This window comes from Ovis canadensis, chromosome 11, assembly GCF_042477335.2.
Source record: "Ovis canadensis isolate MfBH-ARS-UI-01 breed Bighorn chromosome 11, ARS-UI_OviCan_v2, whole genome shotgun sequence".
Lineage (NCBI taxonomy): Eukaryota > Metazoa > Chordata > Mammalia > Artiodactyla > Bovidae > Ovis > Ovis canadensis.
In genome coordinates this window covers 33983185-33995814 of record NC_091255.1, presented here as the reverse complement: position 1 = coordinate 33995814, position 12630 = coordinate 33983185, and the positions used below count along the sequence as shown (strand labels likewise).

General features: G+C 51.9%; 1 protein-coding gene across 1 annotated transcript; it reads right to left on the bottom strand.

Moving 5' to 3' along the window:
• Positions 1 to 2270: 2270 nt before the first annotated feature.
• On the bottom strand, positions 2271 to 11831 carry AIPL1 (aryl hydrocarbon receptor interacting protein like 1). The gene is made up of 6 exons (XM_069542400.1): positions 11736 to 11831; positions 10802 to 10981; positions 5553 to 5741; positions 4352 to 4528; positions 4104 to 4245; positions 2271 to 2473 (listed from the first exon to the last, which is right to left on the bottom strand). The coding sequence occupies exons 1-6, from the start codon at positions 11829 to 11831 to the stop codon at positions 2271 to 2273; spliced, it is 987 nt and encodes a 328-aa protein (XP_069398501.1).
• Positions 11832 to 12630: the final 799 nt, after the last annotated feature.

The following is a 12630-nucleotide window of genomic DNA, read 5'->3' as shown; positions in this document are numbered from 1 at the left end:
CAGATGAAGCTGGACAAAAACTGGCTTTGAAACTCATGAACCAAAATGTGGCCTGATTTTAATCCATTAGATGGCGTGTGAGAAGGAATTGCCTGGGCTTTTGTAACAGAAACGTCCCTAACAGCTGCTCCAGTCTTTCAGGCAGGGACTGGGGTCCCCAGTTGTTTGAGTTCAACACTCCCTCAAGTACTAATGCCAAGGTGTCTCCTACCACACTTCTTGGGGGTCCTATGCCTACGCCTTTTTCTTGGACTTGCAAATGTCCTGGAACATCAGGAGGGGAGACTTCCACCCAGGATGCTTTGGACCAGACCACACAAGGTCCTGCAACACATCCAGGCATCAGTCCAGCTGGGAGGACCATAGATGAATTGAGACCCTCACTGTCCCCAGGAAAAGGGGCCGCGATGGGGGCACTGCACACAGAAGACAGACAAGACAGGAGGCTAGGAAGCCTGCAGGCCACTGTGTTCTCACGTAATGCCTCTGCCAGGCTCTTCATCTGCTCTGGGCTGCCTCTGAGACTGCCCAGATCCCACCCAAGCCTTTCTTCCAGTGCAGTCCAGAGCTGCTGAAGGTCCCTTCTGCTCCCATCTCCCAGCCTCCACTCTACTCCTCCTTCTCTAGCCAGAGCCTTCTTTCCAGCCTAGGACGTTCCTTCCTTCCAGCTTCTACAGGTCATAATGTCCCCTTCCTCTGACCGCCTCTAAAATCTCCACCTGGTTTTTGGACAGTATGCCTGGCAGCCGGTCAGACACTGAGCCTGAATCAACCAAAAATTGGTTGACCTTTTTCCTCCACAGTGGGAGGACTTAAACCTCAAATCTTCCCAGAGCCACAAAAGGGCAGAAAAGGGAAAATTTCCCCATGTTAAAATAGACGCTGCCACCCCTGAAACCAGGAATATCCTCGTTTTACTGTCTGAGCCACCTGGGAAGCCCTCTAGTGGTCCAGGGGTCCTGAATTTAGAACCACAGAAAAATGCAATCACACTGCATATTCATGTAATTGATGTCTGTTGATATTCAAAGTTTAGAGTCAACCAGTGGACAAAGCACAGAAGACTTAATTTGGTGACGAAACGGAGGTGTTAACAGCCAAGATGATGGGAGAGTAAACGTACAGCAGATCGGTGAGGGAAGAAGTGGGGGATGGGAGCGGAGGTTGCAGCTCTGCCACCGTCATCCTACACCCGGGAGAATCCCTGCAGCCCCGTAGAGAGCTCTAGACAAAGTGTACCAAGCTGCAAAAGCAACCAAAGAACTAGCAATATACTCCCCAAAATTAGAAGGGGAAGGAAAGAAGGGATCCAAGAGCATCAAAGCATTCAATTCTCACTTTTCACTAACATGGGGTAAAAAGGACACGTGGGGAAACTGATTTACACATATCATTTGGAGACAGAGAAAACTACCAAAATAGCAAAAACAAAGACAAAAAACAGGGTCCAGTAAAACTGCCGGCTCTAGGGGATGGGGGAGTTTGGGCAGGAAATTTCGCTTTTATTCATAAGCTCATCCGTGCCCTTTGGGTTTTTCTTTTTTGACCCAGGTCATGTGTCAGTAAAAAATGTTGTTTGCCATATCAGTCCACATAGGATGTTGCAGCCAGCAGACACTACAGCTGCCTGAACAGTGAGCCCTGAGGAACTAAAGATGGAGACAAACAGACTGCTGGCTGCCAAGCCCTCAGCACTGCAGCCAACCCCAGTGTGCACCCACAGGGGATTCAGGATGGAGAAAAGCAGGATACTGCGCCGGTGAATTAAGGTGCATCTCGAAGGAATGATTTAATGAGTCCAGACTCTTGCATCTTCCTATACATAGAAAAGCGCTAAACTTGTTAACTTGGGATATCTGGCTTTCTTTCGTTAACATCAGTCTTTGGAAATTCCCAGAACCTGGTCTTTGTTGCAGACGCTCACGTATCTTGGTTCCTCCCTTGCCTCTTAGGAGCAGTCCCTCGAGCTGAGACGCTGTCTTCTGGCGCCTGAGTCCTTAGAAAGTCCGCTGAACATAACCTAATCCTCACCTTCTAGGTTGTGCATTTTTTCTCCATTATTTTGATTTTATAAATTAATGTAAAAAGTTGAAAACCTGACACCAAAATCCTGACCAACTGCACCAGAAATATTCAGTACCCTGCTGTTGGAGTGCAGGGAGACAGTGAGATGGCGGGATGGGGAGGTTGGAGGGAGAGGCGGCTGGAGGGGTGGGGGACGGGTGGAGGTGGGGGGTGGGGGCGGAGGCGGGAAGCTTGGCGCCTGCGCACTAGCCCAGCATGTTCCTGCAGCGCAGGCGCTCCTCCTCGCGTTTCTCCTCCAGGCGGTTTTCCAGCAGCCTCAGCTCCCTCTGCACCGCCTTCCGCATGGACGGCTCCAGCTCCAGCACTTTCTCCAGGTCCGCCTTGGCCTCCGCCTCATTCCACACCTCGGCGTGAGCCCGGGCCCGCACATAGTAGGCCTTCACGATGCCTGTGGGGAAGATCCTGCTGTATCCGCCGCCTGGCCCGGGAGGCAGCCCTCACCCAACAAGCGGCTGGGCTTCACTGGCTAGCGCAACCTTTAACCTTGGCCATGATGACCCTCAGCCTCTCTGTACCTCCGGAGCCCGGCCCCTCCACTATAAAATACGGATGACGATAATAATCGCAGTACCCACTCCCCTCCCGCGGACCCTTCCAAGATCCGATAACTAATCTTACATTCACAACTTTTTAAGTCTTGTTATAGAGGCTCCCCAAATGATGCAAGCTCCAGGTCCTATCCCTAAACCCGTCTCTCACGGTCATTACGAGAATTAAATGAAAGAAATGCAGAGAAGTGTGTGGCGCAAGGTAAGTGATTCTGTAACGTTCTTCAAACATCGTCTTCACAAATATTGCCATATCCCCCCACCACAGATACTCAATTCAGTTCAGTTCAGTCGCTCAGTCACATCTGACTCTTTGCAACCCCATGGACTGCAGCACCCAGGCTTCCCTGTCCATCGCCAACTGCTGTAGTTTACTCAAACTCATGTCCATTAAGTCGATGTCATCCAACCATCTCATCCTCTGTCATTCCCTTCTCCTCCTGCTTTAAACCTTTCCCAGCTTCAGGGTCTTTTCAAATGAGTCAGCTCTTCGCATCAGGTAGCCAAAGTATTGGAGTTTCAGCTTCAACATTGTTAGGTGAAAGACCAGGACACCAAAAAAGTGTCTAACAGGCTTTTTAATGGCGAAGCGCTCCTGGGTGGGGTTCCCAGAGCCGAATGAGGCAGGTCGAGGAAGTCCGCGCCCCGACCGTGTTGGGGCTGGTTTTTATATGTTCGTTGGGAGGGATGGTCAGGCTAGATGGACGGGGGTTCGGATAGGACGCCAGGCCGAGGCGTCGCGGGCTGACAGGTCCTTCTACGTGGCTGGGGCGGGGCGGCTTTAGCTGGTGGAGTGTGCTGTCATTGGTCCCCGGGATCTGGGAGGCGCCTTCCCTTAGGGACTTCCCCTGCCTGCGGGAGGGAGAGGAGAGGCGGCCCATCATGGCCCCCGGGGTCCGGCGTTACAAACATCAGTCCTTCCGATAAACAATCAGGACTGATTTCCTTTAGGATAGACAGGTTGGATCGCCTTGCAGTCCAAGGGACTCTCAAGAGTCTTCTCCAACACCACAGTTCAAAAGCATCAATTCTTTGGCGCTCATTCAGTTCAGTTCATTTCAGTCGCTCAGTCGTGTCCGACTCTGCGACCCCATGAACCGCAGCACGCCAGGCCTCCCTGTCCATCACCAACTCCTGGAGTTTACTAGGATGTACTTAATATTGTTCTCTATACTGATTGTCCCCCCTTTTAAAACCCATTGACTGCTCCACACAGGTTTGGTGACTTCTATTTGTCCTAATTCACCGTAAAATAAAATAACTTCCCACAACACCACAAAGCACCGTTCATTCATCACCTGTGATACCGTTATAGGCTTAGGGAAACCCTGCTGGGTGGAAGATCTGATGTCCTGACCAGGTCAGGAGAGAGAGCTACGAAGGCCTGTGCATGTGACTTCGGACCCGTGCGCGGGATTGGACCCCTGCCCCGCCCGCACTGCCCCGCCCATCTCACCGCGCCCCGCCCACCTGGGTGGTGCCGGAGGATGTCGCTAGTGTGTTCCAGCACCTCGTAGTACTCCTCCTTCTTCAGCAGACACTGGCAGTAGTTCAGGATCAGCGTGTTGATCATCTTCTCCAGCTTCAGCCACTGCACCTCCCAGGGTTTCTCCTGTCCGGTGGAGAAAGCTCTGCTTCTGCCGCGCCCCCACCCTTCCCCACCACGGCCACGGCCAGAGCACCCCACTTCCCATCCCCCCTGGCAGGCAGGCTCCCACCTTGGTCTGCAGGTTCCTCAGGCAGACGATGGCTTCCTGGTACTTGTTGGAGGCCTCCTCGTAGCGGCCCAGCTTGAAGAGCCGGTTTCCTTCTCCATGGAGGATGGGCACCGCCTGCATCTTCTCATGGTTATTCAGGTTCCAGGTCTCCCTCTGGTACTGGCTCGGGGCCTCGACCTGCTCCAAGAGCTGCAGGTCAGTGACGCAGGGACCCTGGGTGCCTGCAGCCCAGTAGGGCAGGCCCTTTCCCCTGAAAGGGACCAGAGACAGTGGACCCAGAACATCTGGCTAAAGTCAGCTTTGCATTTTCCACAGTGAGGATTGGTGGGCAGAACCATGCTTGCTGGCCAAACACAGGCAAACAGGGAAAGGAAGCGAGCGCCCCCTCCCCACCGCCATGGCTTTACCCTAATTCAGAGCCTTTGTGCAAAGTAAGAAAAGGTAATTTGTCAACACACTCTACTGATAATATTCAGAAAATTGCCATGACACTCATTTTGTTAGAACAAGACACTTCATTGCCATCTACTGAGAAATTATCATCATAAAATCACAAGGGTATATTGTCTCTAATGAGCACCTGAGAGGCGGTGCTCTCGTGCTGTGCACAAGCTGCGCAACTGTTCAAGCAGACCCTGAAAAGGCCCCTTGTTGATGCGATTCTCTTATTTATTTGTACTCACCCATGTAACCCTCAGGCTGAACCTCAACCTTGGCCATTAGCTGAGTCCTGCTCTGGTCTGATGCTCTCCCACCACCCCACAGACGGGGACCGTCAGTCACACTGAGGTCCGAGGGAGACGCTATGGATGGTTCCATGCAGTTCTCCCACTCTTGGAGAACCAGATTGGAACCCACAAGCCACAGGGACTGGGACTGAGAATATAATTCTAAACTTTTGAGGGGAAAAGGAAGTAGATAACCAATAGAAATAAAATGCCTCCAAAAAGAAAAAGAACATTTTTTAAATGGGTCTCAAAGGGGCTTTTCCTTTGGAAAAGGCAAAGGATGTTTTTTCGGTGGAGTGGGAGGGTCCAATTCCAGTTCTCCCGTGGTTTAGGAACCCTTTCTGGTTTTCTAAATAGGATCTGGGTGATGTCCAGGGACCCGTGGGACTGGGCTCCCTTGATGCCCGCTGGCCCCAGTTGTTCTCTGATGCAGGGACCGTCCCTACCCCACCTCCCACACCCCAGGGTCACACCTGCAGCAACTCGATTATGAAGATCAGTGGCTGAGGCTCCTTCTGCAGCTCATCCAGATCCTCGTAGCCCAGCGTGTGGTAAGCAAACATGTTGGCCAAGCCACACGTGTGCACGTGCCACTCCGTGGGGTCCTTACCCTCCGCCATCTGCCGCAGGCTCCGGGACAGGATGGGGTAGACCCCTGTGTGCTGTGGGGAAAGGTGGGCAGATGGTATCAGGCTGTCTGCTCAGAGCCAGCTGGGCCACAAAGAGCCCCACTCTGGGCCCCTCCCAGAGCAGGACCTCTACCCCACACACACACTTGTCCCATGGCTGTTACTACTCATCTAATTACTGCAGCTACCTGTATGCAGAGTGCTCCACACCTGTCAGTACTTTTAATCCTTAAGATGACCCTATGAGAGGGGCACTATTATTCTCCCTGTTTTATAGATGTGGGAACTAGAGCCCAGAGAGTGTAGGTGATTTGTTTAAGGTCACACAGCTAGCAAATGACAGAGTCAGGATGGAAACCCAGCTCCGGGGTCCACGCTGTAGCCACAATGCTAGGCTGCCTCTTGCTAGCCCTTGTGGTCGACTCTAACAGGTTTCTCTCCCAAGGAGACCCTGAGTCCATGGAGCCTGTGACTCCCAGGGAGGGGAGCATGGACAGTAGTGGAAGGACCAGGGTTCCAAGTTCTTGAGGGCCAGGTTGGTGTCCTGATGGCACTGCTGATTGGCAGCGAGCCTGGATCACTGCAGCCCCCTGAGTTCCTGCCCCCTGGGTTGCACCAGTCCGGTAGTGGGGCTGTTGCAGGGGTTAAATGAGATGGTGCTGAGGTAAGGCCAGTTCATTACAACCTCACCCAGCACAGGAACTGGGGTGGCCACCCTTGGGGGGTGGAGATGGGCTAGGAAGATCAGCTGCTTGTCCTCAGTGAGCTAGGATGCCCCACAGACAAGCTCCAAGAACTGCTATCCTGGGAACAGGTCCTCAGATGGCCCATCTCAGCCTCCTGCATGGCAACTCCAGGAAAGAGACATCCCAAAAGTGAAGGGGCAGGAATGGTTCAGCTTGGTCTCCAAGTCACCAGTAAGAAGATGAAGGTCACCCTGCCCCGCCCCCATCAGCCAGGATTAGCCCAGAGTAGCTTCGGCGTCCTCATGAGCAAGATGAACAGATGGCAGTTAAGCCTGTTGAGATTAAGCCTGGATGAAGGGAGCGTGGGGCCCCCAGGGAACAGCTTGCTGCAGGGAGAGCTCACTCCTGGCCCACACACAGCAGCTGGCAGTTCCCCAGTCAGAAAGGCAGTGGTTAGTGCCAACCCTGCAGCTATGTGGCTGGTTGGAATGACCTCAGACCAAGGTCCGGACCTCAGACCAGTACCACTCTAGCACTACCAGGATGCTAGTCAGCACACTCGGCTGTGGAATGCCACCAGGAGTGGGCAGAAATCCCAGGAAAAAGTATAGGGGCCAGAACTCCATGGCTCCACACCCATCTCCATAGCACCTCCACTGAGATTGTCCTGGGGACCCCAGGACCATGCCCCTCTCTGAGACTTCAAGGCCAGAGCCTGGTCCTGTCTGATGGGCTCTATCTATTACTATCTGGAGATTACAAACTGGCACTCGGGAGGCCACATTCAACTCCCAGATTGATTTCGTTTCATCATTCATGTGGTGGGGGTTTTGTGTTAATGAGTCGTCAACACTTAAGCATTGAAAGAGTTCACAGACTAATGAAAATATCTGGTTTGTGTCCAAAACTCAGACTATCCGGCCACACCAGACCTGCCCCTTTCACACAGCAGCCATCCAGTTGGAGATAAGGAGAATCTGCCCCTGTGAATGGAGCAGATAACCTTCAGTCACCCAGGGTCCCTGGCCCCTGTGGAATTTGCATTTGTAACCCCTGGCCTTGGGTTTCCCAGGCAGCTCAGTGGTAAAAAATGTGCCTGCCAATGCAGGAGCCTCAAGAGACGCTAGTTCAAACCCTGGGTCAGGAAGATCTCCTGGAGTAGGGAATGGCAATGCTCCTGTATTCTTGCCTGGAAAATTCCATGGACAGAGGAGCCTGGTGGGTTACAGTCCATAGGGGTGCAAAGAGTTGGACACGACTGAGCAACTGAGCGCACACGTGCACACACACACACGCACACACACACTCACAACCTCTGGCCTCACTGGACTGGGCACCAGCAGAAAATTCAGCATAGAGACCAGTGTGCTCCCTGGGTGGAGGCAGAGGCACCACCATTCAGGGCAGAAGCTCCCAGAGCCCCTGACTGCCCCTGCCTCTTCATACTTCCTGGCCTGGATGCTACCTCACTCCCCACTTCTAAGCCTGGTGAACTCCTATTCATCCCTCAACACCCAGATAATGTCATTTTCTTAGAGAAGTTCCTGCTATGATCCTCAAGCAGTTAGTCACTCCCCTCCCATGGCTCTAAGTCCCTCTGTCCTCATTTATATTGTGGTGCCACCTACCCTGCATTGTAATTACCAGGGTGTCTGCTCCTTGTCCAGAATTCAAGTTCCTTGAGAGATGGAGACTTTGCCTGTTTCATTCCTAACACCTAGCACAGGCCAAACCTGGTGCCCACTGAATGTTTTCAGATAGATAGGCATACAGATAGATGATGGCTGGATGCTTAGTGATGAAAGAATGGATTATGAATAACTGGTGGAAGGGAAGAATGGATGAATTGATGCCTGAATGAGTGAATGGATAGAAAAGTGGATAAAAGATGAATATGTAGGTGAGTACGTAACTCTGGGCTGCCCCAGTGGCTCAGTGGTATGGAGAATCCACCTGCCAGTGCAGGAGACACAGGTTCAGTCCCCGGGTCGGGAAGATCTCCTGGAGAGGGAAATGGCAACCCACTCCAGGATTCTTGCCTGGGAAATCCCGTAGCCAGAGGAGCCTGGAGGGCTACAGTCCACGGGGTCACAAAAGAGTCAGACACTTCCTAGTGAGTAAACAACAGTTACAACAAAATAGCTCTGGGAAGTGTGTGTGTGGACGTGCGAAATCATAGTGGCTGTAAACTGGGAAGAGATGGGGGGCAGGGCTATTGGAAAAACCAGTAATCTTTGTGGCGTGAAAATGACCAGCCTGTGAGATGGGCAGGGCACTCCTGTGCATGGTGTAGCCAAAAGAACACAGGCCCCACGGGGAACCAAGAACCAGGCCCACATTACAGGAATAACCTCAGTTTGTGGTTCTGCAAACAACAGATCAATCAACCAATCAAGAATTTATTGACAGCTCTCTGCACTCTACACTCCTACATTAGCAAACATGCGTTCTATGGAGAAGGGGCCCTTGTTGGTGACCAAGCTTGTCTAACACATGGCCTAAATGACAAGCACAGATGGGTCTAAAAAAAGTACAGGAGCTTTGTAAGCAAAGTCAATAGATACCATTTTAAACTAACTGAAACCACAAAAATAGCCAATTTTCTGAAGACTTGTTAAAAATAAGCCATCTTTTAAAAATTAAAACATCAGGATAAAGATGTGAAAGTGTTAGTTGCTCAGTCCTGTCTGACTCTTGGTGACCCTTCAGGCTCCTCTGTCCATGGGATTCTCCAGGCAAGAATACTGGAGTGGGTTGCCATTTCCTCCTGCAAGGGATCTTCCCAACCCAGGGATCAAATCTGGGTCTCCTGTATCTCCTGAATTGGCAGGTGGTTTCTTTACCATCTGAGACCTGGAATATTTGCTAACTGATGAAGTGAATAATTCCTTGGTTGAGACCTCTAGTGGTAGAGAACGGCATTGCAGCCTGTCTAATAACCATAGTAGTCAAAAAGAGATACTGTACAAAGAGGGAACCAGGGATCCATCCCTGATCCTGTTTCCGAGATGGTTTGACCCAGAGCAAGCTACTTTCCTTCTCTGAGTCTTATACTTCCTCATCGGTGAAACAAGGGAGTTAGTCTCTAAAATGCTTCTTAGTGAAAATAATAGCTCCCACTTCTCAATTGCCCCATACCATGATTTGCCCTGCTGCTGCTGCTGCTAAGTCGCTTCAGTCATGTCCGACTCTGTGCAACCCCATAGACGGCCTCCTACCAGGCTCCTCTGTCCCTGGGATTCTCCAGGCAAGAACACTGGAGTGGGTTGCCATTTCCTTCTCCAAATTTGCCCGAGTATACATAATATCATGTAATCCTTACAACCGCCCCCTAAAATGAGGATTTGTTCATTTCTACATGAGGAAATAGAGTGCTAGCAGGGCAAAGGGACTTTCCCAGGGTCACACAGTGTCTCTTGCATTGAAGGCGAATTCTTTACCATCTAAGCCACCAGGAAGCCCAAAATGTAAAGTTACTGGATATTAGATACCATTAAGAAATTGTTGAATTTTAAAAAAATATGATAAGGATATTGAGGTTACATTTGTAATATCTTTCTTTTTAGAGAAGGATACAGATTATAGTATTTACAGATGAAACAATATGGTGTCTGAAATGTGCTCTAACCGTATGGGATAAGGAAGGAAAGTGGGTGGGCTTAGATGAAATAAGACTGGCCATGGATTGATGGTGCCCAGCATAGGATGATGCATATTTGGAATCTGATTATACTTTTTGTCGACTTTGGTATAAGTTTGAAAGTTTCCACAAGAAATGTTTGTTTAAAGGTCAGTCAGCTTTGCCATTTCCATTTGGGTCACAGGCCAAGAAGACTGCCTTCTCCAGGTGATTGTTGAGAGTGCCTACATGAGAAAATAAGTTTGTAATGTCAGTAGGAATGGAGCGGAGGGCAGAAAAGTGACCTGTGGCCAAAAGTCTCTGGTATCCAATAATCCTGCACAAAAGTGAGGGTGTGAGGCGGGCCCTGCTCGCATATCCTACTAGCCAGCCTGGACAGCGATTGTCATTTTAGCACCGCCTGTTCTCATGGGGAATCCATCTCCACCGTTGGACTTCCCTCGTGGCTCAGTGCTGAAGAACCCACCTGCCAATGCAGGAGACACGGGTTTGATCCCTGGGTCAAGAAGATCCCCTGGAGAAGGAAATGGCAACCCACTCCAGTATTCTTGCCTGGAAATTCCATGGACAGAGGAGCCTGGCGGGCTCATGGAGTTCACGGGGTTGCAAAAGAGTCGGACACAACTGAGCAGCTAAACAACCTTCATCCTTACAGTGGCTGAGAAGGAGGAAGCAGAGGTCTCCCCGAAGAGCTTCATTTTACCCTCACTTTCCTGAAACACAGCCGGCATGCCAATGCAGGTGGCAAATGGGTGGGGCCTACTTACGATGGTGTCGCACCAGAACTCGGCCACCTCGCTGACCCGCATGGATGTCAGCAAGATCTCCCAGACCTCCAGCTTGAACATGTTCCCAATGATGATGTGCATGGGGTGGCCCACCTGCTTGCTGTCGTCTATCACCGTCCGCTCCTCGTCACATTTCATGGTTCGGAAATGAAAGGTCACCTGGTCACCAAGAGAGTGGACCCTGATCAAGACCCACCTCCCAAGACACCCCAGAAGCCGCCCATGTCTCCGACTCCCTGGGCCGTCCTCGCTCAACTCCCACCAGCACCCCCACCCAGCCGGTGCTCCCCCTCCTAAAGGACCCCATCCCACTCTAGACAGCTCTGCAGTTCAGCTCTGCTCTTATCTGAGGCTACTGACCCAGACACTCCATCATCCAGGAAGCCCACCGGAGACTCCCAGACAAACACCCTGACCCTGCTTGCCCTTCCTTCTCACTCAACATTCGGGACTTCAGAAAATTCCCAAAGCCCCACCCTCACTCCACACTGAAGTTTAATTTGAAAAATGTCAAAAATACCTGGGGGACTTCCCTAGCAGTCCTGGCGAAGACTCCACCCTCCCAGTGCAGGGGGCCTGGGTTCAATACCTGGTCAGGGAATTAGATTCCACATGCAAAAACTAAGACTTCACATGCTTCAACTAAGACCCAGTGCTGCCAAATAGATAAACACACACACACACACACACACACACACACTCACACACACACAGTCACACACTCACACACCCCAGGGAATGGGCATCAAGCCAGAGCTACAGAGATGCCCAGGGTGAGGATGGGGCTGATAATTCTAGGAAGGACCTCCTGGCCATTTGTTGGCAAAGCAGAAGAAGGGTGTTCGCAGTGCCCTGTGACCCAGCTAGAATGCAGAAGGGTTTTTGTCTGGCCTGGGGGGTGGGCCCCACTCACTCGCGCTCCAGTAATGAAGTTGGGGAGATCCCCTGTGCCCCCGTGCAGAATGGTTTTCTTGATCCCTTCCACATTCAGGAGCAGAGTGGCGTCCATGGCTCCAGGTGCAGGGAGATGTCCAGCCTGGCCGAGATAATCTGCCAGCGGGAGGTACTTAGGGCCGAGAGGTGGGGATTTGCCCTGCTGGGCGGGGTGTGAACAAGAGCCTGGTTTCTGCCCCAGCCTCTGCTTCTAGCAGTGAGGCAGGGATCCTGCCTGACATCCACCAGTACCACCTCAGCTTCTGTTCTGTCCCCCCACCCCAAGAAGGAGGGAAGACAGCTGGAGCTTTCTTAAAGAAGACAGGGGGTCAAGAATGAGCAGGAGAGAGGCCACAGGCCAGGAGGAAAGAACAGGGGACCAGAAACCCCCTTTGCCCTGTCTGAACTTGGGACCCTGTCTCAGACTCTTGGTCGCTTTGGCGCCCAGGCCGGGGCCTTGCAGCCTTTGCAGTCCTATTTCCCCTTTCCTATCACCCTCTCCTCCCCAAGATCTGAGGATGTAACACAGTGGCCAGAGGGAAGGGCAGGCAGGTTTCTGGCAGTTGTGTCTGACTCTTTGCAACCTTGTGGGCTATAGCCCGCCAGGCTCCTCTGCCCATGGGGATTCTCCAGGCAAGAATACTGAAGTGGACTGCCATTTCCTCCTCCAGGGGATCTTCCCAACCCAGGGATCAAACCCGGGTCTCCCACATGGCAAGCAGATTCTTTACCTTCTGAGCCACCAGGTTTGGGAGAGCCCTAAGAGAGAAGGGGGCCAGGTTTGGAGGAAGTTGAGGCACCCCCACCAGCCCTGCTCCTGTCCCCCCTACAAGGTCTGGCTGGGGGCAGTGGGCTCTCTCGTTCCCTTGGGAGGG

What these genes read in the sequence shown, in the direction of transcription:
- AIPL1 (XM_069542400.1), bottom strand. Translation starts at nt 11,831, where the DNA reads ATGGACGCCACTCTGCTCCTGAATGTGGAAGGGATCAAGAAAACCATT. An exon ending in TCATAATCGAGTTGCTGCAG is followed by an intron (nt 4,529 to 5,552) that starts GTGTGACCCTGG and finishes CTCTTGGAGCAG; the next exon opens with GTCGAGGCCCCGAGCCAGTA. An exon ending in CATCCTCCGGCACCACCCAG is followed by an intron (nt 2,474 to 4,103) that starts GTGGGCGGGGCG and finishes TCTTCCCCACAG; the next exon opens with GCATCGTGAAGGCCTACTAT.